Genomic DNA, 27,809 nt, shown 5'->3' with positions numbered 1-27,809 from the left:
TGTTGCTCCTCAGTAAACAATTCACAGGATTAGTTAAATCATCAGAACAGTGAATAGTGAAATTATATTTATATTTATATTGTGTGTGTGTGTGTGTGTGTGTGTGTGTGTCAGCGTGCGTGCGCGCGTGTGTGTCTCTGTGTGTGTGTGAGAGAGAGAGAGAGAGAGAGAAAGACAGAGTGCGTGTGTGTGCGTACATGCATGTGTGCGCACGCGCGTGTTCGCGCAAGACAGACGGAGACTACTGAAAAATGCAGTGAAATTATTTTGCATTTTCCTTTCACATAAATTGGTTTACATTATGGATTAATATCAGTTAGGCAAATATTACACTGACTTTAATGCAGACTCACAAATTTCATCTTTACACAGCAGAAAGCCTCGCCCTTCAAATGCATTTCAATGTCTGCAGAAGAAGGAAACAATACATTAATACGAATGGCACAGACAGACTGACAGTCCGGTAGCCAACCTTGACATTACAGTAGATGTTTTGGCTTACCCATACAAATCCAAGGCGGGACTACTATACTGTTAATCGTGATATACTCTGGTAGTTGTAGTACGCAAGCCATCACCTTGTTTAATATCGACTGGTGTAAAAACTACATTTCCCCAGATTTGCCATGTAGAAATCCTACTCCTATTGGCTGGCTACTCCAGCCGCAGCCCCAGAGAATGAATGAAATTGAAATTGCTGGTATATTACATGTACAATACCGGGGATCTGCAGTCGTACATTGTATCATACTATATCAAAATGGCCACAGTGGTCCAAAATCCCTTAAAATCGTAAGTAAAAACATATTTTATTATTTGCTTTTCTAACCGAATTCTTTTCACCAGAGGCTGTTGTCAGTATTATTATCTTTTTGGGGAAACATCGTTAAAAGTGTCAGTTGCCGGCAGGGGTTGTTTAAATAAATTTTTGAAGTATAGAGAAATAAGTCATATCATCACCGGCATTGTTTTTGGAATTGTATGAATATGCTCTGAAGTGCGGAGTCTCCAATGCGTGTTTTCGGATAGCCTACAATTCCGGAGCAGTTGTATGGGGACGATATGGTGGAATGTTAAAGTACAATTTACGTGACCCGGTCTCACTTGTCAATATATTGATTAATGTGAACTTCTACGGTCGTTAGTTGAAAATGTATGATATTTGTATACATTTTTCAGCATGTTAAGAGCTGGGATGAGGTTTTGGAGGATATGGTTACAATTGCTACCTGTGTGCAATGAATTGTTTTAAACAGAATTTTAGCCCGGCTAAAACAAAGCTATACAAAACGTAATGCATTAACTTCGTTTTTATGTTCCAGTTTGTTTAATTTTAATAACAGCTACTGATATTCCAAACTCCACGACAGGTTATTTATGTCAATGCAATAGCCGAACGTGCGCTCACCTCGGCCAAATTTAAAGTGAACAAATAATAAGAAAGGTACTATTAATTTCCTCGCTGATGATGGCAAAATCGCATTTGATACGTGCACCCGGTATGAGCTGTAGCACGGTCAGTGCTCTGTAACTGTGGAGTAACAATGTAACATTGTCGTGTCTGGACCGATACGACGATGAACATTCCATCAAGTTCTCATCCGATTCCTTTGTGCAAATTGACAGATGAGAATTTCAGCGTGCTGCACGCAGACAACCGCGAGGGCTCAGTGCCAAAATATGGCTTTGCGTTTGTCATCTTTGGAGATCGAGACCTTTCGAAGGGCACATTTCATCAAGTATTGTTGAAACAACACATGGAACACAGCTTTTTTTCCACGAATTTTTGCATAACCCTATTCTATCATACCTGTTACAGGGACGTTTCTGTTAATCAAAGTCTCCATGACAGCCTACCTGTATATGAGTTCAGCTCACTGCGATGCAAAAATGCAGCCGCTGTTGTCACCGCGTAGGCTATTGAAATAGGCTATACACGGGCGACATTTCAGGCAGTTCTTGGAAACGAGTACGCACCTGTTTTGCGTGTTCATCACTCTGCACTTGAAACCGCGAGGTGAAGCATCTCCATAACCAATAGGCTAGTTTGGGTTTGACTTTAAATTCCGGCACGACTGTGATGGCATTTCATTTGAATTCTTGCCATAAAGGCATATTGTGGAGCTTCATACACGAAAAAGACATACCGTGATGAAGTTTTTGTTTTATTTTATTTTATTTTATGATATCTTATTTTATTTACACTTATCCGCGTATACGAAAATCCATCCTGTTCACGTGTGCAACTGCACAGCTCACATCTCTGTAAAACAGAAACAAAATGGAAACGTAACTTTTTACTCTCCATGGACTCTGCACTTCCATAGCCTATACACACCTCCACCTACCCACCTACACATACATCCTGATGAATGTGTACAAAGATATGAGTATATATACGTTTATTACAGAGAGAACCTCCGTGAATTTGAGGACTGAATCGTTCGATTGTGGGTAAAAACGTCTTTGAAAACTCTTTGCTTGTTCACTGTATGGTAGTTTGAGCAGTTTCACTGGGCAGAGGCAGAATCGCAGAGGTCTTTTCGGGACTGTGCCTCCACGAGGATTAATTTGAATTAATTAAAAAAAAACGTTAAAACGTTAAAACCATGGTTCAAGACATGGCAAAAGGGACTGCCGTCCATAGACAAATCTAAATTGTTCTTTCGAGTAGTCTGTTGTGACGTTGTTGTTCTCTGCAACCTCATGAAGATCCTACATGACAAATTATATAAGAAGATATACTGTGCAGAATAACTTGTGCGTTACAGCAAATTGGTTCTTCCTAAGCAGTCTGTCTATGGTGACATTGCTCCTAAAAAATGATTCCGAATCAGATGGGCTGATGCTTTCAAAAGTATATCTAAAAAAACCCCAAAAAACCCTGAACATTTGACTGAGATTTTTTTAACCTTTTCCAGTGGATTAGTTTTCCCCTCTAATCTCTTGTGCCTTCATTTCCTCTCTTTTGCTCCCTCTCCTTTCCGCTTGCTGTCTCCTCTCATACCCCCCACCCACCCCCACCCCCAGCCACACCAACCTCCCTTTTCTGCCATCACTGGCTTGTCTGTTTCAGAACACAATTGAATTCCGAGCATTTTATTGGCCCGAATAGTATCAAGGTGTTCCTCTCCACTCAATTTAACCATTTCTTGTACCTTCTGTTTCCTCAGTTTCACTGTTTCTTCTTTTTCCCCTTCAATTTTTTTTCTCAAGCCCGGTTCTAGCATCTTTCGTTATCTTTCGTTGTGATAATACTCCTTGCCCACTTTCTCCCTGTCACTTCCTACTGAACAGGATGTTGTATGCTGACTGCCCTGATGGTCATATCGCCTTTGCCTCACTGATCTGAGAAAAACGGATTCCATATAATTCTGTACTCAGGCATTGCTTAAGCAGGCCTCTGCTGGGTGCACTGAAGCCTAAGACCGACGCTCCGTTCTGGATTGTTCTTTCCCATCCTGTTCCTCTTTCACTTTTTTTTTTTTTTTGTTTGCGTAATGTCAGCTAGTTGCCTATAAGGACATTTTTTTTTCTCTTTCTGAGGCTGGTGGGCTGTACACTCCTTCTCTCTCTTTTTTTTTTCTATTGAGACTCTTTGTCTTCATGAGGAGAGAGAGACACAGATAGGTATTTTTAGCTCTATGACCTATTTCTCCAAAGCTACCTAACTGACTGTCAGTCATAGCACTGTTGCTCTGGGAGCCTTTGGTGTATGGTCGCTGTCTGTGGATATGCCGTAGTGTGGTACTGGGCAAGAGGAGTTGTGTGGGGTAGGGAGAGAGAGAGAGAGGGGAGGCTATGTGTGTGGGCCATACTGAAACCTGACCCTGGTAGCAGGGCGGTGGGGATACCTTGTGGAGGAATAACTTGCCAGACAATAGAAGTGTACAGTTCGGGAAAGTATGCAGTTGGATAGATGTGAGAGTATGAAGGGTTAGAGAAAGACTGAAAGTGAATAATAGGGAGTCATAGATACAGAGAGAGAGAGAGCGAGAGAGACATGTATTTGGATCAGTGGGTCAGTTCCTGGGTAGCCCATTGAGTTTTGTGTCATTTAGATGAGATGATGAAGTAGGAAGAAGATGTGTCGTGGGTGTTGGTTTTAAGACCAGGCTGGAATGAATAAGAATGAGCATAAGAGAAGCAAAGTGGTTGATGTGTTTGACTGAAAATAATGACAGAACGAGAGGAGGAGGAGGATGAGGAGGAGGAGGAGGAAGCAAGGAAATGAAAAGATGCTCTGAATAAGTGAGACTGAATGTGAAACGCTTTGCCAAATAAACACTGCTACTTTCCATGGCCCCTAGCAGTATGTTAAAAATGTTTTTGGAGTATCTTCGTGTTGCTGACCCCTTGCCAGTGAATATTGAATGAATATGGAGAGATTTGGTGGAGCATGAGGTGATACAGTGCACGGGGCAGATGGCATTAATGATATGTTGAGCTGAACATGGTTAGGCACCGTACAACACTAACACAGAAAGAAAAGGGCCTACAACAAAGACTGCCTGCAGGAGGGGAACATAAAAGGGAGATGTTCCAAAATTGTAACAGATAATATGACAATATTCAGTTAAAGTCATTGTTTTTGTTGCTGCCATCCTGCATATTGCCTGTGCATGAATGTGTGAGAGGGATTGGCGAGACAGTTCAGATCCATATGAGAATTTGTATGTATTGTTCTGTCGATATGCTTTGGATGTTTGTTTATCTGTTAGTATTTTAATATCTAGAGTGTATTTTGGCTGTCTATGTTTTTTTTGTGAGTGCTGTGTGACCCTGAGAGTCTGTGCTTTGTGTCTATAATGTGTGTGTATGTGTTGTGTGTGTGTTGTGTGTGTGTGTGTGTGTGTGTGTGTTGCACTGGTGTGTTTGTGTGTGCCACTGTGAATCAGACCGTGCATTTGGAGAAGCACAGCAGTGCATAGTGGTTCAGTGCTGAATGCAGGTCCATCAGAAGAGATTTATGGCTCTTCCACTTTGCCTGTTATTACGTGGATGGATCCTCTCCCCAGACCCTGAGACATTATTAAAGCGCTGAAGGAAAAAATATTCATCTCTCTCCCTCTTTGCTGGCCAAACACTCCCATTGGCCATCTCTACTGGAGATCCATAGGCATGGCAGTGGAAAAGAGTTAAGATAAATAACTAGAGAGAGAACAAAAATACAGGGATAAAGAGAATGGGGGAATGAGTGATTAAAGAAATTAAGGCTGATATATTTCTTATTCCAAGTAAGATTGTAGGAGTATAAGAATAGAATGTAGCAGGGGAGTAGTTATTTAAACAATCTTTTTTACTGTTAGAATTATGAAAGGTTTCTTGGCATCATTTTGTTTTCAGTTTCAGACAAAAATTGAGATTTACCCTGCATATTTAACTGCTTCAAGTCCCAAAGGTCTTCATTTGTACATTTCCAGACAGTGACAATTTCTGTTTTCCTGGGTAGTGTCTTAACTGGCGTATTCGAGGAGGAAAGTATGTGGTCTGCCTCAGTTCTTATTTCAGAGAGTCAAGACTACTGGAGAAACATGGACTTGGACATCAGGGCTAATGTCATGTCACACTCTACGATTTATGTTCACGCACAGGCTGTGCCAGCAAAACCCAGGCAGCAAAATTCAATTTAACGGACAAATGTCTTTGCCACTAAGGCCCACTACGTATGGAGGCAATTGCTTTAAACAATCGTTAAAAATGACTGTTATTCTATGTAAGGGTTTTTTTTTTTTTATGGAAGAAACTTTGTGTTAGCAGTTGGACAAAGTCATAGAATGAAATCATTGACTGGTTTTGAAACAGTAAGCGTGAAAAGCTACACATATACTGTAACTGTCTATAGTACACATGACAACATTCTTTATGTTTCGTCACATGCTTTAGAGCCGAGTGACGCTGCTCCTGATGTTGTTAAGTTTTCTCTGCGAAACTGCAGAAACAATATAAAAAAGTCACAACGCCATATTATATGTGATGCTGAGAACCGTATGAATACTTCTCTAACCATCTGGCACAACTCCACTTTTCCAGTCCTCAGTGACCTGGCTATCTTCAGCAAGCAGAGGATCTGTTCTGCCACATCTGTAGAGGAAGAGAGAGAGAGAGAGAGAGAGAGGGGCAAGGTAAATCATTTGAATGGATAGTGTAAGAGAGAGAGAGAGAAAGAGAGAGACAGAAAGAAAGAAAGAAAGAAAGAAAGAAAGAAAGAGATAAAATGGGAGGAGGGTGAAAGAGAGATGGCGGAAAGGGAGGGGTGCCAGGGAAGGGGTGATATTGCATAGTGTAATCTACAGTGGTGATGGGGGATGGGAGGGCAGATTGCCTCTCTAAACAGGACCAAGCTTATGGACAAGCTGTGGAACAGGCCATTAGCGATTGCTAACACTCAGCCTGGCTTTCCCTGTGCTCTCTCCTTCGCGCCTTCCTTGGGGTCAGCTTGTCCCTGTTTCACCCATCTGTACAGACACACACTTTACATGTCATGAGAGTCAAATGAGTCTGGAGTGAGATTTTTTTTTGCCAGTCATAAACGACACCTTCAAATTCTCAGTTCATATGAGTTGTAATACGCAACAAATGACTTTAGGAACACAATTTTGAGCAAATAAGATGTGTTATCTGTTGGTTTAAGTGACGTTAGCTACATTTAACATCATCTGACGTGCTCAGAAGCACCATTACGGCTAAGATTAAAATTGTCCTAAAATATGCTTTCTAATGGGTTGATTTATGACAGTGTGTGGGAGTTACATTGTGCAAATTGCAGTGGCATGAGGCTAATAGTTTTTTTTTTTAACCCATGGACTATTTACTGATTTTTTACAAATGATAATATCCAGCAACACACACACACGCACACACGCGCACGCACACACGCACGCACAAACAAAACAGTTTGCCTGAATCAAGAGCAGTGCCTCAGCATGTGTTTTGGTAACATGTTAGATCTCTGTCCATCTAATTTATCTATCTATTTAAACTTTCTATATGTATTTTGAGGGTTATTTCTTCATAAGAACTAGAAATGTTGCCAAACTGCTTTAAGTTCAACTATCCCAATTACATCTCTTCCCCTCTAGAGGGAGCCCTCTCTATTTCTTACAGTACAAAGCAATGTTAATTGTGGCTAATTGGTGCACATCTGGTGGAGGTATTGGGAGGTATAGCTGGTTAACCCATGACTAGTTTTGTGAGACGTTTAAGGTTGTAATAGAGGACCTTGTGTGTATGTGTGTGTGTGTGCTAGTGTGTGTGTGTGTGAATGCACGCATGATCCTTTAGGCACTTTTTGTTTTTTCTTTGTGTGACTGAACGCAATACAGCCAGAGGACCAACAAAGACATGTCTGCGTGTGTTTATGTCTTTTTGCTCTTTGCTTATGTGCGTCTGATTCCACATAAATACAATACCCTCCTAAGAAAGACTAACTGTAGATTTTTTTTTTTCTTTTTGGGTTAATGGGCCCATGGCTAGTGTCTGTAGCCTAAAATAGCCTCTCAAAGCTAACACAGACAGTGCATTAAAACTTGGCTCGTTTTATCGACAGCCAACCTAACGGGGCACTGGTGCCGTTTCAAATACAAACACTCATGTGCTTCTACTGGTCCGGAAAGGAACATAATAAAAACAGGGTGGGTTCAGCCCTCGTCAGGTAAGGTGGAGACTGTTGCCGGAGTGATTTTGGTCCTGTCTGCTTCAGCCTAATTTTAGTGCCTTTTTTCAGGGAGTCAGCTACCCTGCATCCTCTAGCAAAATACTTTCCTAAGCTTTCAAGGGCACACAGCCGCAGCGTAATGTAATGAGATTGCACTGAGAAGCAACCAAATTGAGAGCGGCCATTTTCTACAGCTGTCAACTTATTATTGAAAAGCTGACTTATAACGATAGCTCCAGTAGCAGTCGGTGCGTGATGGAATGGTGGGGTGGGGGTGTTGTAGTCAGATTGGGGGCATAGGGGGAGGGGCATCAGGGCAAACCTCAGGGACTGACTGCTTTGCATTTGGAATGTGTTTTTTCCCCCCCATACTATCCTCTCTTCGTTTAGCTTTGAGAATTAGCACTGCTTTTAAGCGTTTGCCTTTTTTCACATCACACACTTAATATTTTAAAAGGCCTGTGTGTGAGTTTGTGATTACATGCATGATTATGTGTGTATGTGTGTGCAAGTGTGTATATATGTGGTTTTGTTATGGACTAAAAAGTGAAATGTGCTCTGATTTTTTTTTTTTGTGAGTGCAAAACCTAAAATTTACAGCAGCACTAATCTTTACAGCGTGGTCTGTAGAGGATCTGGGCTGTGTTTTGTGCAGTTAAATTACTGTACAGAACAGTCACAGCAAAGCCAGATCAAGAGATTCAGAGATTCAGCGGTAGTGATTTATTTTAACTTAAAAGTCAAGACACACACACACACACACACAAGAGCCCGGGGGGGGGGGGGGGGGGGGGTACAGCGGGAGAGAGAATGACAGAGAGAGATTCAGAGAGAGAGAGAGAGAGGAGGGGGGTACACACATATGTATAATGGAGCAGCTGAAGACATGGAAACATAGCACAATAATCATCACACATATCTTTTGTGCCCAACTCTTTCTGTATACAAGATAAATTATGAACTTATGTCAGTAAAATCCGTGCCATGTTTCGACTCTTTAAGAACTCTGAAACAGTTTTGATTAAAAACGCTTTAACAATAATAATTTTCTAGAGAATGCATTTATGCCAGAGTATGTTCTGGTGCTCTTTCTCCGCTCTTAACAGCAATACTCTTTGTCATGCAGTACTTACATACATTGGTCTTTGAAATATGGGTATGCTCACAGTTAAACGACCCCATGTCTGACTGTGTTCATCACAATAAAGATTTTATTCTTGCAGTATGACTCAGTTCATGTAACTGCTTGAAAGACTTTTAAGTTTAGTTGCGGACTGTAACCTCAGAGATCTGCCATGTCGTATAATTCATGAAAGCATTTATATGGGTACTGAGTTATAACTCTGGAAGTTCAAATGGACAGATATAAACTGTCTCTCTCTTTCTCTCTCTCTCTCTCTCTCTCTCTCTCCCTCTCTATCTATCTATCTATCTATCTATCTATCTATCTATCTATCTATCTATCTATCTATCTATCTATCTATCTATCTCTTTGTCTCTTTCTCATTCTATCTCTCTCTTTTTCTCTTTCTCTGTCTCTCTCTCTCATTTTCTCATAGGCAATCAAGTGGAGCAGTCATAAAAAACAGGTATGCAGAATGTAATACTTGTGCAGAACACCATCTCCTTCTCAGGTACAGAGTCATTTCCCTTGACACAGTGTGACAGTGAACGCCACCTGTCACGTGCGACAAGGACCTCCTCCTTACCTGGGGCACTACTCCTCCTTATGTAGGGCATCGTTTCTCCTTTGATATGTATCTTTCTGAACAGCACCAAGCGGTATGTTTTCTCTGCCCTCTGAGGATAACATGATTAGACTGACAGAAAAAAAAAAGAAGATGAAAACAATTTTTTAGGAGGTTCAGAGCAGCGAAAGCACACAGAAGTCGCTAACAAGCGACTTAATGAAAGACATAAATTAGCATATCTAAAACTCCACCATTAAGGTGTTCGAGGTTTCATTTGAAAAATACACTCCGCTCAGTTTTTTTGTTTTATACAAATTTTGTGAAGTAACAAAGTAACATTGCTGTTTTCTCTTGTTGTGGCACATTGCACAGGGAAATGAGGAAGCTAAATGTATTATATTTTTGCCGCACAAACATTAGAGAAATAATTCAGAAAATATACACAGCACACTGTAGCATCAGTGAAAAAAAGAGGAAAAGTTAAACAAAATAAATGAATGAGAAAAAATGGTACATTGAACTGACATGCTACAAATCCAGTTGTCTCTAAGGATACCTAAGTGGCATGCAGAGTTTATTGTTTAAACTTTTAAAAAATGTGGAGATTAGATATACAGATTACAAATAAGGTTCATACGATGAGTCCGATTCTTAATGAACCAGACGTTGTTCAGTGTTTCAGACGAAATAATCACGGCTGTAAACAACATTCAGAGTAACTAAATTTGATTTTCCTTAGCACATCTTCACCTGCCATTGAATCAGCAGATGAACGATGCATTACTCAAAGGGAATATGCATGAACTGTATAGTGTTTTATATGAGGGCCTGAGCTCATGCATATTCTCATTGACTAACCGTTAAAGATTAGAAGCTCACTGCCGTAATTACAGGTAGTACATTTATAGTTAATTCTGGTGTCTGTCTGTAATGTCTAGTAGACATTACACATGTTGTGCAAATGTTGGACGGATGTATTGTTTTTACAGATGAGGCCTGCAGAGTGAATATTCAGTATTCCTCATATTCTTAGACTCTCGTATAACCGGACGTAGCATGGAAAATCAATATATCCACCTGCAGTATATCAGTATATTCACCTATAAGCTGCATTATAGGTTATTCATACAGCGACACAGCCACGTGTAGCCTTTCACCCGTTCCCTTGAATGCAAAATGCAACTTTGCTTCATCACCTCAACTTTCTCCTGGTTTTTAAACCCACTTCCCATGTCTTTACTTCACCAGAGTAACCTGTTTTTGTGTATTCAACCTGAAACCTCTACTTGTCAAACAAGGATCTGGTCTAATCCCATAATGTCTAGACGCTCAGCATTATCCATGGTCGTCACTATTATAAACAGTTGCAGAATCACTAGCAATAACTTAAATTTTTATAAAAAATATAGTTTAGTATTTTAAATCAGGCAGACAGTAGGAGTTGAGGAAGGGGAGCTCTTTTGGTCATCAGCACTGATCAACACTAAAAACAATGCATAAAATATGAAGTTGGAAGAGCTGGAATTTATATAACCATTTATTTATTTTATATTATATTATTTTAGTTATATTTATATAACCATATTTATATGTTTTTTTTTTTTTAATGTATGGACAGACTGAGACGGAATCATAACAGTTTAAAACAAAGCGGGAAAATGAAGTGAAGGTATCTCGTTACAAAGTGATTTAACAACGAGGGTTTGTTCTGCTCCTGCTGTAGCTGCATTAAACTCAGGGTTTGAACACATCAGCATCTTCCTTCACACCAGTTTCTCCTCTCACATGCTCCTGTGGAGAAAATGAAAATGTTGACTGTGCTCTTTTTTTATTTGAGCTGTGAATGCACATCACCTTTATTACAACAACACTGAATTCTTACACTCTTGCACTTTTCTTAACGAAGCTTTTAACCTGCAAACATGTGTACTGTCTGTTTGAAAACCACCATTAGATGAAAGACCATATTTCAAATTGAAATTTGCTATTTGCACAATACAAAGCGCGTAACAGTACTGTCTTTGTTCTAAATAAAAGTGTTGCTTGTTTTATTATAATTTTGTGTTCTTTGGAGCATGATTTAACTGGACTACTCTAACATTACCTCAAATCATGTTTATACCCTATTGAAATACAAGCAGCCAACACTGTGATATGTGTTTGCACTGCCAAACCGCATTGTCTCAGATGTATGTATTCCTGTCTATTTCCTCTGTAGTCTGGGTGAGGAATTCTATCGAGAGGCTATTGAACACTGTCGGAGTTATAATGCACGTCTATGCGCTGAACGCTCCATGAGGCTGCCTTTCCTCGACTCCCAGACAGGAGTAGCACAGAGTAACTGTTACATATGGATGGAGAAGACGCACCGTGGGCCAGGTTGGTGTATATCTCCGTGTGTGTGTGTGTGTGTGTGTGTGTGTGTGTATGTGATTTGTGAGATTATACACAGGGTTTTGGTGTGTAGGAGTGTAACAGTAACCTTTTTGTAAAGGGTAAGTTGATCTGAAACCTTGGCCATAACCTTGTCTGAGCTGGTCTTTTGAATGCAAAGTGGTTGTATGTTTTTTCTCTTCTTTCTTAAGTGCTATCTTTGATCCCTGCTGATTGGAGCTGGAGTGAGGATACAGGCCTTATTATAAAGCATCTTTTTTTGTCTGGATGCAGGTTTGGCCCCAGGGCAGCTCTACACATACCCCGCTCGCTGCTGGCGTAAAAAGAGGCGGCTAAACATTCTGGAGGATCCTCGACTGGGACCCATTGAGTTCAAAATCGGTAAGCGATATATGTGTGCGCATACATATGCCTGCATATGCATGTTTGATTAAAAGCAATAGTATATTAATGTATGTTAAAGTATCAAATGCATGTGTACGTGAGTGCTTGTGTGTGTTCGTGCGTGTGCGTGTGTGTGTGTGTGCGTGCGTGTGTGTGTGTGTGTGTGTGCGCGTGTGTGCGTGTGTGTGTGTGCGTGTGTGTGTGTGTGTGCGTGTCTGTGTGTGCGTGTGTGTGTGTGCGTGTGTGTGTGTGTGTGTGTGCGTGTCTGTGTGCGCGTGTGTTAGCGTGCTTGTGTGTGTGTGTGTGTGTGTGTGTGTGTGTGTGTGTGTGTGTGTATGTGTGTGTGTTCCTTTGGTGTGTATTTATATGCCTCAGTAATTGTTTTCCTATTGTCTACTTGTGCATATCCATAAAAATTCTACTGGTACAGGTCCTTACCCAAGAGTAGTGCAGAAAAAGAAAGCAGTAGATGTTGCCCACAATGACAGTTTATATTTTCATTGGTTAAAGCACTATGTTGCAGCCCTACAGGGCCTTTGTCAGATTGATGACCCAGTTGGGTTAAACACAGTGCAGCTCTACCCTCATTACTGTGTGGGTTCTCCTTCCTTTTTACTGTAAAGTAAAACCCAAATGTTTTTCTATTTCGCTCAGTCTAATGCATCCTTATTACAAGTCGCGCACTAATTGTACATCAGTAAATATTTTCAGTATACAAATGACAGTCTGTGAATCAGTTTGAATGCATCTTTGACTCTTGTGTTGTAGCATTAGTGGGTGAAGCAGGTTTTGAGTATAATCTCCTTTACATGCAGCAGATTACGAGGCGGCGCTGAAGAAGGAGGGAGGTGTTCCAGAGGGCCCAGTGCTGGAGTCTTTACTCAGTGGAGAGACCCTGGACAAGAAGGTGGAGACCAAGGAAGAGGAGCCTATGAGCGAGTGTCAAGTAAGAGAGAGTTTTGAGGTCGTGTGCAGATACAGGGGTTTCCTTGCATTCTGAAGAATACTGAATTTATTTGTAGTGTTCTGTGATGCTGAGTAAATGTTGTATTCCATTTACAGAGCAAGCCCGTGGTTTGTGGAGTGTTTTGTGGCATGCACACAGTTACACACCTCCACAAGCGTTCACACACACACACACACACGCACATGCGCGCACACACACACACACACACACACACACAGTGGAAATGGTAAAAAGAGAGCGCTTGTGAAGGAATTAATTTGCTCTTACCACTGTGAATAATGGCAGGATTTTATTTCCTAACACCTCCATCCTATACACTGTTAAAATGTTCAAACCTTCCCCCTCCTCTCACACTTTACCCCTGTATCACCACATCTCAAGTTCTCCCCGCCCCCCCCGTCTCCTTCTCCCCCCCCCCCCCTCCTCACCCTCCAGTGTCTGTGTAGTGTCAGTGACTCTCTTTGGCAGTGACATAGACCCCTGCAGTGATGAAACGCCTCCACTAGCAAAGGTCCTCGTTAACCACAAAGATTATGTGTGTGTGTGTGTGTGTGTTTCTATGCCTCTGCTCAGCACAAATGAAAAGACTATTGATAGAGTATATTTTTTTGCCATATGGTGTGTGTGTGTGTGTGTGTATACGTTGTGTGCATCTTTGCAAGCAGTCTTGTCTCTCTTCCACATGAGCTGCCATCCATTTTCAGCATAGCAGTCCCCAGTCCCCTCTCCACGCTCGGCTCCTGACAATGATCCCAGGGGTCGACAATTAGCCAATTAGCACTTCAATTAAGGCCCACATGGCAGACCCCGGTCTCCTCGGGGACTAGACCTGTGATCTTGCTGCTTACATAGCTGTAGTTCCCAGCAGGAAGCTTAGGCTGATGGGCTCGACTTTCCCTCAGGGCTTGAATTTCCCTCCAGACTGCATGTCCTCCATATGTTCTCACCCTAGTTTGTTTAATAATTACGTCTGTCTTTCTCACCTCTTGTTTAAACATGCAGTGAGATACCAGCGCGCTCCATCACTTCAGGATGCACCAAATCTTTTTGTTGTGATGTTCTCATTACCATGTGAAAAGTAGCTTTTGTAAGTGAAAATGTGAAGAGTGAAATCAGAGGTTTGAGTAATGAAATGGATATGAAACAAAGCAAAAATGTGGAGGTGATTGCCTGAGATCAACATTGTCTCCGCTTTCTTAGAAAGTGATGATTTTTTCTCCTGTTGTCTCTCTGCATGAGACATGGCATGTAATCGCATATGAGATACGTCAAAAGTAAATCTATAACTTTTCGAGCTTCAGACATGATAACCCCCACTGGAAAAAAACCCCCATCTAGTTCAATGGCAGAAAACCACATCAGCATGGTTCACAACCTTAGTTCATCTTTTTGCATTCAGTAACCACATCTGTGGGTTTCAGTCGCCACGAGGAAGCCACACTGCTTAACCTTGCGCATCAATCTCTGATCCACTCAGCCACATCTTATGTGATTCAGTCAGGATCGCAAAGAGCTGTTGGTGCTATTGTATAAGATTCACAAAAAAATACTTATCTGATATTGACTTACATATTACACAAGCTTAACCTGACATGGTGATTAATCTTCTTTTTCCTTTATCTTTATTTTGTTGTGAGTTTGCAAAATAATTTTGGGTCTCTCTAATATCGTTATTAATTTATAACAGCAGACTTTTTGACTCAGCGAGTCACAGCAGTGCAGCTGTGTACTGCGTCCCATTACGCCCTTATAATGCGCATTTCTCAGATGTGCTCGCCTTTCCTCGTTTCTTTAGAAGCTGCTGGTCGGAGACTTTCCTCACGAACTGGACGTAGAGGAGATGGAGGATGATATACCCAAACGCAAGAACCGCACCAAAGGACGGGTGAGAACCAGAACCTTCGGCGTTGAGCTAATGTGACAAATCAGCAGTAGACCCACTCTGGCAAATTCTGTGAATGCTATTGTTGTACCTGCTGGGAATTGACACCTTGACTTCCGAATAATTAAATAAAAGGGGGCGATGGATAAGAAATCAGGGCAGGCTTACAGCTACAAAAGGTGAGACAAGGGTGAGGTCTTACTGGTGGAGTTTCTGTGGACTTCTGTGGGTGTGATTAGATACTGAGTAATCTGGATTAACCCCTTAGGCAGAAAGAGCAGATCTGATGTAGTTGAGGTCAATTGATTGGCTATGCTTCTTTTAAGGTCATGATTCCCATTTTATGGATGGTCCCATAAGGCCTTCATTCAGCTCCCTAAATGTGACTTTCTAGCGCTAAGGTTATAGACCAACTGCGTTCTTCTGTAATTCCTCAAAATTACATCCTCAATCTTTTTGCTCTGTTGCATTAGAAAAATGGCTCTTCTCACTCCACCTCCCCCTGTAATAGAGTGCAAAACAGTTTTATCAGCGCATGAAAAATGATTCCATTTTTTGTTACTCATTTTATTGTTGCTCAGCAATGCTTGTCACTGAGAAAAAGATAATTTTGCAGCAGTCCTTTCTGAGCTGTTACAGTATCATTAACATCTCGCCACCATAGGACCAGAGATTGTAGATTGTGGTTGAAGGAACTCTCATCTCTGTTTCTCTCAAAATCTTTTACTCCAAGCAACGGCACTGTATAAGAGAGTTTCACACATTCGATGCTGTTAATTGGAGCTCAAACTCACTCTTGGTTTTAGGTGTTACTTGCAGACCTGATACACTCAGAGGAGTGGGCGATAAAAGGAAATGTTAGGATAATTATCTCAGGCTTGATTTCTCTTATGTCACAAAAGTCTACCTTGAAACTCTAAGGCAAGGATGTGTTGACATTTTAGCATATAAACGTCTATGTGTGTGTGTGTGTCTGTGTCTGTGTCTGTGTTTGCCATGCCAACCTGTACAAAAATACATGCTTCCAGGCTTGTGGCGTGGGGGGTATGAGAAAGAGACAGGAGCCAACGTCGCTGGAGGATCGAGACAAACCATATGTGTGTGATAGTGAGTATCACAAACCTATACACCTGGCAACGCAATGTCAAACACGTGATGAGAGCAAAGACGGGGTACATCACCCACTATGAACTGAGGAACAACACAGAGATGATCTGAACATTATGATCAATCGATAAATCATTTGGAAGTTTTGAAATACATTGAAATACACTGAGAAACATGCAAACGTTGTGCTGTGTGTTAGATTCTTTTTTGAAGTATTTATGAACGCTCAACTGCAAGAGCGTGGTTTGCAGCAGTAAACCGAACGACGAGGAGTGCACATTATAAATGCACGTTAGTTAGAGGTCCATCTCGGTAATGTTTAATTGTAGGTAAGTGTTTGTCTGTGTGTGTGTGGGTCTGTTTCAGTCTGTGGGAAACGCTACAAGAACCGCCCGGGCTTGAGTTACCATTACACTCACACGCACCTGGCAGACGAAGAAGGAGAGGAGGATTCTGAACGTCACACCCTGCCCTTCCAACGCAAGAACAACCACAAGCGTGAGTCTGAGACGGATCATGCGCATATCGAATCCTCACGACCCTCCGCTCCTTTGTTTATACTGTGAAAATGCTCCTATACTGGTTCATACTGGAACAAAAACTTTTAACTTATACTTTCACTCTAGAGACGAGCACTCACTGTACTGACAGCGAAGCAAAACCATAACACATTTCATATCACATCACATACTGTATATAAGCAGATATATACTGGACATTAACATGTTCCATTCACAGTATAGGCACATCTTTGCACGCACTGTGCCATAGACATTATACTGTGAACCATCTAAACATATAGCCACGTCAGTGCGATAGTGACCATACTGTTTCATAGTGTTAATTTCAAGTTTTGTTTTTTATTTTTAAATGAGTACTTTATGCAAGGGCAGTGGTTTGGGCCTGTATTCACTTATTTAATTGGCTGGCGGTCTTTGTGTTATATTTTGAATGAATGCTACACGAGACGTCATAGAGAAATGACGAAATTTGATCGATAAACAACGCCTCCATAGTATAGGTTGTTGTCTCAAAGAAGGACGGAGAATTTTCAGTTCACCACGGTAACGTCGCTGTAGTTGACCTTATTGCAGTGTCCTTGTGGAAACATGCCCATTTACCTCCCAGAGTTAATTGGCCGAGTGCTTGGCTGAATTGGCTTGTCTGTCTATTTACCTTGTAGAGCAATGGATTCTTGTTGTCTGAGTGTGAGCTGGTGGTTTGGAAAAATTTGAGAGCTGTGTGCAAGTGTGTGCGCGCGCGCGTGTGTGTGTGTGTGTGTGTGTGTGCGCGTGTGTGCGTGCGCGCGCATGCTGGTGTCCGTACATTTTTTTGTGTGCGATTTTTGTGCATGCAGAGAACTGAAAAGATGGGATGCTGTCTCCCCCCCCCACCCCCTCTCTCTCTCTTTCTCTTTCTCTTTCTCTCTCTCTCTCTCTCCCTGTGTTGATGAGATGATACATCTTCCGTTGCTCTCGCCTTCTTCCAGGTTATGAATATACCCGCCCTCCATATTGCACCATGAGTAATATTATTAATAAGAGGGATTTTAATGAAACCTAGAACATACATTATTCATGCAATATTCAGACCAAAAAAAGAAATGTCTAGACTTCGATATGTTTTCCCCCATCCTCCTAACTTCAGCTGTAGAATGAAGTATTGGAGCTTTAGGAAAAACCAAATTCCTATTCTCTCCTTTTTTTTTTTCTTTATTTTGTTTTACTGCTAGTCAACCCCCTCCCTCTCCACCACTCTCCTTTTTCAATCAGTTTGATAAATGACAAATTATTCTGCCAAGAGATGAGATTCTCTCTCTCTCTCTCTCTCTCTTTCTCATTTTCCCTCTGTCCCTTTCTGTCTTGCTCTGTTCTTTTCTCTTCTCTTTCTGCGCTTTAGTATGTGTCTCAAAATGTCTGCTCGCTAGTCTCTTTTTTCACTCTTGCTGTTTCTCTCATCCATCTCTCTGTCTCTTTTCTATCTCTCTCTCTTTCCCTCTCTATCTTTGTCCCCCGTTCGTTTTCTCTCTCTCTCTCTCTCTCTCTCTGTCTGTCTCTCTTCTTTTGATTTAAGATTTATCTATCAGTCCTCTCTATTTTTTCCACTTTTTATTTATTTCCATTGGTGAATTGAAGCTGGTTGGTTGAAATGAGGAGATGTATTAAAATTCATGTCTCTTCATATTCTTTTTCATATGAGAGAGCAAAAGGAAGGGGGGGGGGTCCAGAAGGGTTGTGTGTATGTGTGTATGTGTGTGTGTGTGTGTGTGTGTGTGTGGGTGTATGTGTGTGTTTGTGTGTGTGTTTCTGTGTGGGTGTGGGTGCGTGGCTGGGTTTGGGGGCGGGGGTGGGGGGGGGGTATTGGCTGTTGTTTGGGAATTGATGTGACTGGGGTGGGAGGGGGGTGTGTGTGTGTGGAGGGAAAGGATTGGTGTTTGCTTTGGAGGTCGCCTCTCGCGATGTGCACCTGAAAATTGGATTTTGTGACTCGGGGAGTTCTAGTTAAGAGAGAAACCCCTCCCCCAAAGTGAAGCGCATAGTCACAAAGCACCCCTCCCTCTCCAAAGTGTAGATTGAGATTCAGCATTTGGTTTATCAAGACAGACACACAGTCAGGACAGTGGCCATGGGCTGAGTGTTGCTCTTTGAATGTGAAGGTCAGCCTTCTTTTGTTTGTTTAGCTTCAGTCTCACTATTTGTGGTCCTTCAAATAGTGCTCTTTCTCCCTCTCCCTCTCTCTCTCTCTCTCTCTCTCTCTCTCACTCTCTCTCTCTCTCTCTCCCCCTCCCTCTTTCTCCCCTTGAATTCACACCCTCTCCTCTAAACAATTCCAGTGATTACCTTCATTTAAAAAATGTTCTAAAAAAAAAAAAGCCTAAAATGGTTTCCCTTCTCAAAAGGAATTTGCTCACTCTGTTGCTGTGTGAAAGGACTAACATGATTGCAATGCTGAATCACATCTCAAATGGTAATGGCATAGCAGCACACCTGGCTGGAGCTGAGATTGGCTGTATCATTAGTGGTATTTGCATCTGCCGTATACTGAAACCATTGCTCTGTAACGCAGCAGAATATTGCGGGGTAGTCGTGCATTTCTCAAAAAGACGGCGTGGTGTCTAGGAGACCGTCGAATGTCTACTGAAAAATACTTTTCCTTATTTCAGTACTATAAAATCATCAGAATCTGAACATTCAAACTTATCTTGTCACACCCACTGAGGCGGGCTAATGCTTCTAAGTCAGTTATAGCATGTTAGCAGTTTTATGACAACCCCCTTATGTAACACTTGTTTCTATAGTGTTTGGGGATAATGGACAATTGCCCCGCCCCACTTTGAGTGAAACACTAATACTGTTAAGTTAGTATGCACTTTAATCATAACACACAATCACAGAAATGCATAGACCTGATGGTTCTTTCAGTTTACCTACCTTTAGTTTCAGCTCCGCTAGGCCTCAGTAGCTACCTGCTACTTCTACCAGAACGCTGCTGTCTCCACTGCAACCAAGCAGGAAGAGACAGGGTGGTTGCCTAGCGATGGTGTTGCCATGGTAACCGGCCAGCCAGGCTCCCTCCTAAAGAATCCATTGTTATATGTACATTAAAAGAGGAAGGGGTGGAGAGACTGTAGAATTTAGAGTTGCCAGGGGTTTAAGGGAGGGTGGAGGGAGTTCATTAAAGTCTACAAGGACAGAGAGTGAGTGGTGGGGGCAGACAGGGAAAGAGAGAGAGGGAGAGAGGGAGAGAGTTGGGAAAGTCTCCTCATGATTTACCATATATATTAGCTGAGGCAGGGTGGAGAGAAGGCTGAATGATATTGCAGACTGCCTCATTTGTGATTCTGTATTAAAGAAAGGGCCGAAGACTGGGGGGGGTTGCAGGGCCAGGATTGGATCCTGAAAGTAATTTGGTAATATCAGAATAACCTCACTATCCCCATTTCCCAATCAAATCCCCCACACACACAAACACACACACACACACACACAGACAATACACATATACACACAGACAGACAAACAGGACTTACGGCAGAATTTTGAATTAAGAAATCTATATGAAAGAAAATGAAAAAAAAAAAAAATCCAGTGCTGTATTACAAAAATACACAAAGGAAAAATAACTACTCAAATAACCAAGGCACCGAGACACTGCAACTTGCATGAGATCACAGAAAATAAACATAAGCATTGACAAAAACCCATTAAAATTCTCCCGAATGAATCTGAAAAGACTTAAAAGGCAGTCCAATTAAGCTTGAGATTGGAAAGGTGAGTATTTAATTGGCCTCTTTTTTTTTTTTAGTGTGAGCAGATTTTGCCTTTGAAACAATAAGGTGTAAATACGCAGTAAGTGTGTGGTTGTGTTTACCTATGCGGCGCACAAGATCCATTCCTCTGTAGGAGCGCTCAAGTGTGTCCAGTCAAAAGACCAAACTCAGTGTTTGAGTTTAGAGGCGTTTGAAATAGGATTATAAAATCACACGAGGAGGCAGTGGAACCGTAATCTGTGCTCCCTCCGTAGAAAAAGGATTAATTTGAGTCATTTACAGTTTTCATCTTTTCCTTTAGACTTAATACCAAAGATGAGGTCTTTGGCTATACATACATATATTCATGCATTATGTGTGTCCGCATGTGTGTGATAGTGTATGTATGGTGCGTGTGTGTATGCGCGTGTGTTAGTGTGTGTGTGTGTGTGTGTGTGTGTGTGTATGTGTGTATGGTGCGTACGTGTATGCATGTGTGTGCATGTGTGTGCGCGTGCATGTCTGCATGTATGAATCAAGATTTGATTAACACTTGATTCATATTACTGTAGCATAAATAAAATGACATGATACTGCTGATATTTATATATATATATATATATATATATATATATATATATATATATATTTAGAGAGAGCGAGAGAGAGAGAGATTTTTGCTTACAGAATAGTATCTTGAAATGCATATTCTACACATATTCTTTCACAGTATATGTTTCTGTTCGACAAGATTGTATGTGTTTTTTCTGTCTCCGCGGATGTAGCTCGGAGTAGTGTGTGCCAGGTCTGGTTATTTCAGGCTGCTATATTGTGCGCAGGTCAGACTGATTGCGCTGCAGCCATAGATCAAGTTTTATTATGCACCAAAAGCTCCCTGTCCTCGTTCTTTGCAATGTCATTCTCTTTAAAGTCCTGTCTGTTACGCAAGTAAACCTGCTGACTGCACAGGAGATGGACTCGTGTGTTGCACTGCGTCTTGTGTGTGTGTGTGTGTGTGTGTGTGTTTGTCTTGGTGTGTGTGTTTGGATGTGTGCTTAACAAAAAAAGGAGTGATGAGGGTAGGGGAGAATAGACAGATTGTGATAATGCTGATTAAGAATAGAGAGAGAAAGACAATGAGGTATTTGTAAATCCTTGTCCTTGCTTAAACTCACAAATTCATGTAGGAATCTATGACGGTGAGGGTTGATTTCTTTCCTTTTGAGCTGAGCGTGGAGGTAACTTTGCTTGTCTGTACCTATATCTTCATGTGTGAGGGAATGCTTTCCTTTTATCACAGTGTGTGATGTTATGGGCTTGCTGGTCACTTGCTGGTCTATTTGCCCGTATGCACATAGTATTCGGTGTGTGTGTGTGTGTGTGTGTTATATGAGGCACATGCCTTAATGAGGGCTGGCACATAAAAGTTAGCATTTGGGACGGTCTTATTTGTCATTTTATAGAGCAGAGAATATGGTGTGTGATGCTGCAAGCCTGCAACCTTATTATGCACAGATACACAGACAATAAATCAAAATCTGTGTGTGTGTGTGTGTGTGAGTGTGTGTGTGTGTGTGTGTGTGTGTGTGTGTGTGTGTGTGTGTGTGTGCACTATACTCGTCAGATGTGTGCAATGTTGAGTTATTCTTTATTATAATAAGTGTCCCACACTGCTGGAGTTTTCTTTACTCTCTTCTTATCCACTCAGGTTTGTCCACATATCCCTCTTTTTTATTGTCTCCTTTCTGTTTTTTTTACTAGTCCAGCAGTCATATTGTCAGGACAGTTTTATGTACAGAATAGGTCTTACTCAAGCTTAAATGTAAGTAATGTTGTAAAGTAGTAGGTTTTCTATGTTGCTGAATGAAAAAAGACAATAACTTGGGAATAGACCTTAAAAAGGAAAGAGAGAGAAAAAGAGAGAGAGAGAGAAAGTCTGTGTGTGTGTGTGTGTGTGTGTGTGTGTGTTGGGGGTTGTGTGTGTGTGTGGGGGGGGGCAACAGGTCCTTGTGGGTAATTCCTGTGGTGGTGCTAATTCAATAAGGCCATGGCTACTGCATCGATCTCCCTCTAGTGTTCTGATCAGAAGCATACGATCTGGCTCGTATGGGATTGTTGTGGCTCCAGGAGATGAGAGAGAAAGAGAGACAGAGAGAGTGAGTGAGACAGAGAGAGGGGGAGAGAAAGAGAGAGAGAGAGAGAGAGAGAGATGGGAGGGGGTATTTGAGGATTCCTCTCCCTGTCTCTGTCTTTTAATTCCCAGGAGGCTGCTGGCACACTTGAAAGCTGTGAAGTGTGCTGTTCTGCCTGTATTCTCTCCGTAATTGGACGGGTGTTCTGGGAAGACAAGAGGTAGATAGAGAATGGGGGAAAGGTGGGGAGGTGTATTGTTCCATCTCACCCCACAGAACCTGATTTTCTATCTATCTATCTATCTATCTATCTATCTATCTATCTATCTATCTATCTATCTATCTATCTATCTATCTATCTATCTATCTATCCGTCTGTTTTCTGTCCCGTCTGTTTTCTGCCCCTCTGTCTGTGTGTTCTCTGTTCTCTGTCTTGCTTTGGCTCAGGGGAGACAAGTGTGAAAGGGGAGAAGGCGATAGACTGCCTGTGGCTGACAGCAGACCTTAAACATGGCTGCAGGCGTTTAATCATTGATGGGCTTTTCCCTTTTTGAGTCAGGCATGCCAGGGGCAGCTTTTCTTGCTCTCACACACAGCTATGTCAGGACCTGCTGATTCACTCTCTTGGGTGATCTGCTACTCCAGTGCATTCTTATATGAATGTGTGTACATGCTGATGTGTGTGTTTGTGTATGTATATGTTGGGGTGGGGTTGGGGGGGGGGGGGGCGTATGCGCATGTGTGTGTTTAAGGGGTCTATGTGTTTCTTTAAGTGTCTGTACAGTATGACTGTGTGTGTGTGTGTGTGTGTGTGTGTGTGCGTCTGCATGCATGTCTGCATTCTTGCTCCTCAGGGGCTCCTGAGCACAACCTGCAGCAGAAAGATGAAATAAAAGGGGGAAAAAAGCCAAAAGAACGGATTTCCACAAGTCCGCCCTTTTTCTTTTTTTTCTGTTAACGGTCCATGAGAGAGCCTGGAGTCATCGTAAAAAAAAAAAAACGACTCTTGTTTCACTTTTGAATAACGAGAACTTATTTACCTCAGTAATAATATGCTTTGTCTATTTTATCAGGCTTTTTTTTATATTAGTTTTTAAGTATTTTCGCACAGAAACTCACAGTCACTCTATGTTGTACATTCTTCTTTAGTTTAATATCCATCATGCAGCTGATGTTTTAATGACGCTTTTTACGCTCGGTGTCTGTGCAATAAATAGCACATTCAGGTTCAGAGTGACTCTTTATGGAATATACGTTTGGTGTTTTATAATATTAATGAGGGTGAGACAGTCTTGCCGAGATAACACTTTAGTTCCACTGCATTCTCTCCCATGCCTCATGCACTAATTATACAGAGGAGATAGCAGCCTCTAGACACTGCACTAATACCGTAGAGACTTCCTCTGTTCTTTATTTATGGTGTACAGAATTTATGTTTTCTGTAGTGCTCTGACCAGGCACCAATGGCAGTGACAGACTTACCTTATCCCCCTAAATGTAGATGGAGTCTACCGTTATCCTATTTTCCCTACCTGTGCACTTTTTTTTTTTTTTTCTTAAATCGTGAACGTTTCATATTTTTTAATTGTGTTTGTATGAGTGGGTGTGCTGAGACTTTATCGTTATTTCTAATTGGCTCTTACAATATCCCGACTATACTTCAGCACCACGGACAGCTCATCAGCCTTCTGTGTACAGTACCCAAGACTACTAATTGTACAGTCTCCGTTTATGAGTGTTAGCTACCACAGCATAGTGATTTAGCTGGTAGAGACTGGGATTTTATTGCGTATTTTGCGGTACAGCCAAGTTGTTTGTTCTGTACGTGGTGTTTTTTTTTTTTTGGCCGTCATGTTTTGTCCGGAAAAGAACCATTATCTGTTCCTTGCTCACTAATAACAGTCTTTGTGCAGTATAAGTATCTGCACGTGTACTTTTGTTCTTACTGTACGTATGTTTGTTTTATGAATTTCCTACATCTTGGAATGCTTTAGTACAGTGTGTGTGGATCTCAGTCATTTCACTGTGTTAATACGGTGGACTGCTCTCTATTCTTCTCATCCTGATCAGAGGGTTTTTTTTTCCCTCTCTGTGGGGATTAGAGAACAGAGAGCAGCCCCATGGAATAAAAAAAAAAAAAAAAAAAAAGACAGTGCCACCCCCTCCTCCTTCTCCTCCACGTCCTCCCCCCCCCCCCCCCCCACTACTGATACAATCTAGAGAGGGGAGTGGATTAATGACCTCGCCCTGAGAGACCCAGGCTCTCCAAATCACCCAACAGCACAACACACACTGCCCCGATTACTCCATTCCCTGGACAGAACTCCGCCTGCCATTGCTGCTGCTACTGCTGCTAGTGTGTGTGCGTGTGTGTGTGTGTGTGTATGTGTGTGTGTGTGTGCGCGCGCTCGTGCGTGTATGTGTGAATGTATGTTTGTAGTCGTATCTATGATCTTTGTGTATGTGTGAGCAGTGCAGGCACCAGTATTAGCTTATTTATTTATTTATTCATTTATTTTTGATCTGTAGGTGCATTGCCGTCTTCGGTTCTAAAACAAGCATGTGCATGAACGATCACAGATATGTAGACTCTTATATCCTTAAGCCAGCCTGGCTGGTCTTTGTCTCATCCCTCTGAGACACAGAGGCCCTCAGTCATAGCCACACAGCGTTTGATGCCAGAATGTACCAATGGCTGTGAATGAAAGAGATGACTACTCGCTTCTCTCCCTTGTTAATGAGATTACAAAATGGCCTCCTGCAGCGCACCTGTCTCTTGATGCACAGCAGGTCCCTGAAAACTCTCATTCTGTTCTTGTGACAATATTTAACAGACCCCTGGGCCTCTCAATGGAGAACCCCAAATCCTCCCCCCTCTTCCACCTCCTCATCCCTCTTTACACACTCTCCACGTAGCCTCACTGGATGAGGAGGACTGGGAAAGTACCAGAGCATAACAGAATACCCACGACACTCAGAAGAAACATATGGGGTGAAAACCCAATGTACAATCCTGCAGGGACTCCATTTCTACCACCAGTCTCTTTCTCTCTCTCTGTCTCTCTCTCTCCTCTCCTCTCCTCTCCTCTCCTCTCCTTTCTCTCTCCCTGTCTGTCTCTCTCTTCTCTCCTCTCCCCTCTCTCTCTCTCTCTCTCTCTCCCCCTCTCTCTCTCCCTCTCTCTCTCTCTCTCTCTCTATCTCTCTTCCTCGCCTTCCCTTGCCTTTTGTTGGACTGCTTCTGTTTTAGATTATTTTTTCACGTTCAGAGTGACTTACAAAAATGAATAAAAAAAAAATGAACAAAGAGTAACGTTCCTTTTTCAAGTTGCTTTAAAAACATTTTTGCGAAGGCTTGACTGCATTCTTCTATATTAGTCTTGATAATGTGTTTCACAATGTTAAATTTTACATGAGACTGAAACCAGGATTTTAACGGAGGAACCTCCCCTTCCTTATATCTTTACAGCCAAAAAAGCAGCAGATGGGTCAGTTATCCCTAATGGCTATTGTGACTTCTGCCTGGGAGGCTCCAAGAAGACAGGCTGTCCAGAAGATCTCATCTCCTGTGCCGACTGTGGGCGATCAGGTACATTATCATTCTGCCCACCCAGCACAGAACATCTCCAAATGAAGAACAGAGGCCAAAAATGACTAGGATGTCATTGTAACACAGTAAAAGTTGATGTGGTCCACTTTTTTTTTTTTTTCCAGACACCACATGTTTCAAATGATCATAGTCACCTTTTGCAGCTCTGTTCACTGTTCCGAGGAATTTATTGATAAATAATGAACTGGGGAGTCAATTGAGAGTTGAATTTGAAAAGTCAGATTGGTTCATTAATTTTGCCTCTATAGGTCACCCATCCTGCCTGCAGTTCACAGTCAACATGACAGCAGCAGTGAGGACCTATCGTTGGCAGTGTATTGAGTGCAAGTCCTGTAGCCTCTGTGGCACCTCTGAGAATGATGTGAGCTTCTCTCATCTCCTCTGTGAACCAAGTTATTTTTGCCCCTGTTTGTGCCATAGCATTACCTTTGTCACCTTCCAAGTCTGTCAACAACCTAATAATTAAGTAGATGTTATTAATAGTTATAACTGTCCTAAACCTTCCACTGTGTGCATTGCTGTTTTCCTTCATTGGTATATACTCAATTACTCTTCTGCCGTCTTCTGAACAACTTAAGCAGAGAGAGTAACTGTTTTTTTATTACATTTCAAAAGGCATTTTATCATGCAGTGTGTAACTCATTCAAATGACATAATATGTATTTTTAGTTGTTTTGTAGTCCGTAATGAGGTGTGTCATGGTGGGTAGGAACTTATGAAAATTGATCTTCTCTCTCTGTATGTGTGTGTGTGTGTGTGTGTGTGTGTGTGTGTGTGTGTGCGCGCGTGTGTGTGATATCGTCAGGATCAGCTTTTATTCTGTGATGATTGTGACAGAGGGTATCATATGTATTGTCTGAGTCCTCCTATGGCAGAGCCTCCAGAAGGTATGTTCACACTCCTGACCAACCCCTATGATTAATGAAGAGTGGGTCACTGGCCAAAGATTGAACGATGAATCAATATTCAATGAGATTAGATATGTGCAGTAGGAAAGATATACCAGATATGGAATACATTTTATGTTACTTAACCTTGCAGTGTCTTGCATTTAGTTTGATAGCCTTTACGTTGTCTGGAGGGAGTGGTAGAGCGTATAGTAAATTTGTATTTCTGATAAGAAAATCATTGTTCTTGCAGGAAGTTGGAGTTGCCATTTGTGTCTGCGGCAGCTGAAGGAGAAAGCGTCTGCCTACATCACTTTGACCTAATCCCTGTCTCCACTTCCCCGATCCACTCCTCCAGCCAAATTAACCATTGACCCATTGCCATAGCATCCACAATGGCAGATCCAAAGAGACTTACCCCAAAATTCATCCAGGTATTTTCTCAACTTCGGAGAGGCCAACAAGTTCTCCCTCATTCGACAAAAGCCATCTCGTTCTTTGATCCCGATGTTTGCATTGAAAACAGAAGGTCCTTCATTGGATGTATCTCGTGCGCTCTCTCTGAGCTGCCCTAAAAATCTTTTGACGTATCATGTTGATTTGACCAATGTGCTCGAGACAGACTTCCCAAGTCATCAACCCAGTTTAAGATCACTCAAAAGAGCTGTCACCTTCAAGGGCCAGGGGGAGACCCTCTCCAGTCACTTGATCTATCCTATCATAGTTAACCAAACAGTGCCGAATAGCTTGGAACTGAAGAGCTATTTGACATCAGGCACAAGAGGACACTTGAGCTGTGTGAAGAGTCACTAGATCAGCTCACCTGCACCATGAAGGGTTCAGCACATTGGA

The 27,809-nt window shown here is 41.8% G+C and overlaps 1 protein-coding gene across 1 annotated transcript; it reads left to right on the top strand.

Moving 5' to 3' along the window:
• The first annotated feature begins 682 nt into the window (after window positions 1-682).
• dpf1 (double PHD fingers 1) lies at window positions 683-27,281 on the top strand. Its single transcript, XM_030777510.1, has 12 exons — window positions 683-792; window positions 9,217-9,246; window positions 11,567-11,727; window positions 12,016-12,123; window positions 12,945-13,072; window positions 14,889-14,978; window positions 16,004-16,082; window positions 16,449-16,580; window positions 25,930-26,049; window positions 26,319-26,431; window positions 26,876-26,957; window positions 27,211-27,281. The coding sequence occupies exons 1-12, from the start codon at window positions 683-685 to the stop codon at window positions 27,279-27,281; spliced, it is 1,224 nt and encodes a 407-aa protein (XP_030633370.1).
• The last annotated feature ends 528 nt before the right edge of the window (window positions 27,282-27,809 follow it).

Source organism: Chanos chanos, chromosome 6 (genome assembly GCF_902362185.1).
Source record: "Chanos chanos chromosome 6, fChaCha1.1, whole genome shotgun sequence".
Taxonomy (NCBI): Eukaryota; Metazoa; Chordata; class Actinopteri; order Gonorynchiformes; family Chanidae; genus Chanos; species Chanos chanos.
This window is presented reverse-complemented; position numbering and strand designations above follow the sequence as displayed.

What these genes read in the sequence shown, in the direction of transcription:
- dpf1 (XM_030777510.1), top strand. Translation starts at nt 683, where the DNA reads ATGAAATTGAAATTGCTGGTATATTACATGTACAATACCGGGGATCTG. An exon ending in GGAGCAGTCATAAAAAACAG is followed by an intron (nt 9,247 to 11,566) that starts GTATGCAGAATG and finishes TTTCCTCTGTAG; the next exon opens with TCTGGGTGAGGAATTCTATC. An exon ending in CAAACCATATGTGTGTGATA is followed by an intron (nt 16,083 to 16,448) that starts GTGAGTATCACA and finishes GGTCTGTTTCAG; the next exon opens with TCTGTGGGAAACGCTACAAG.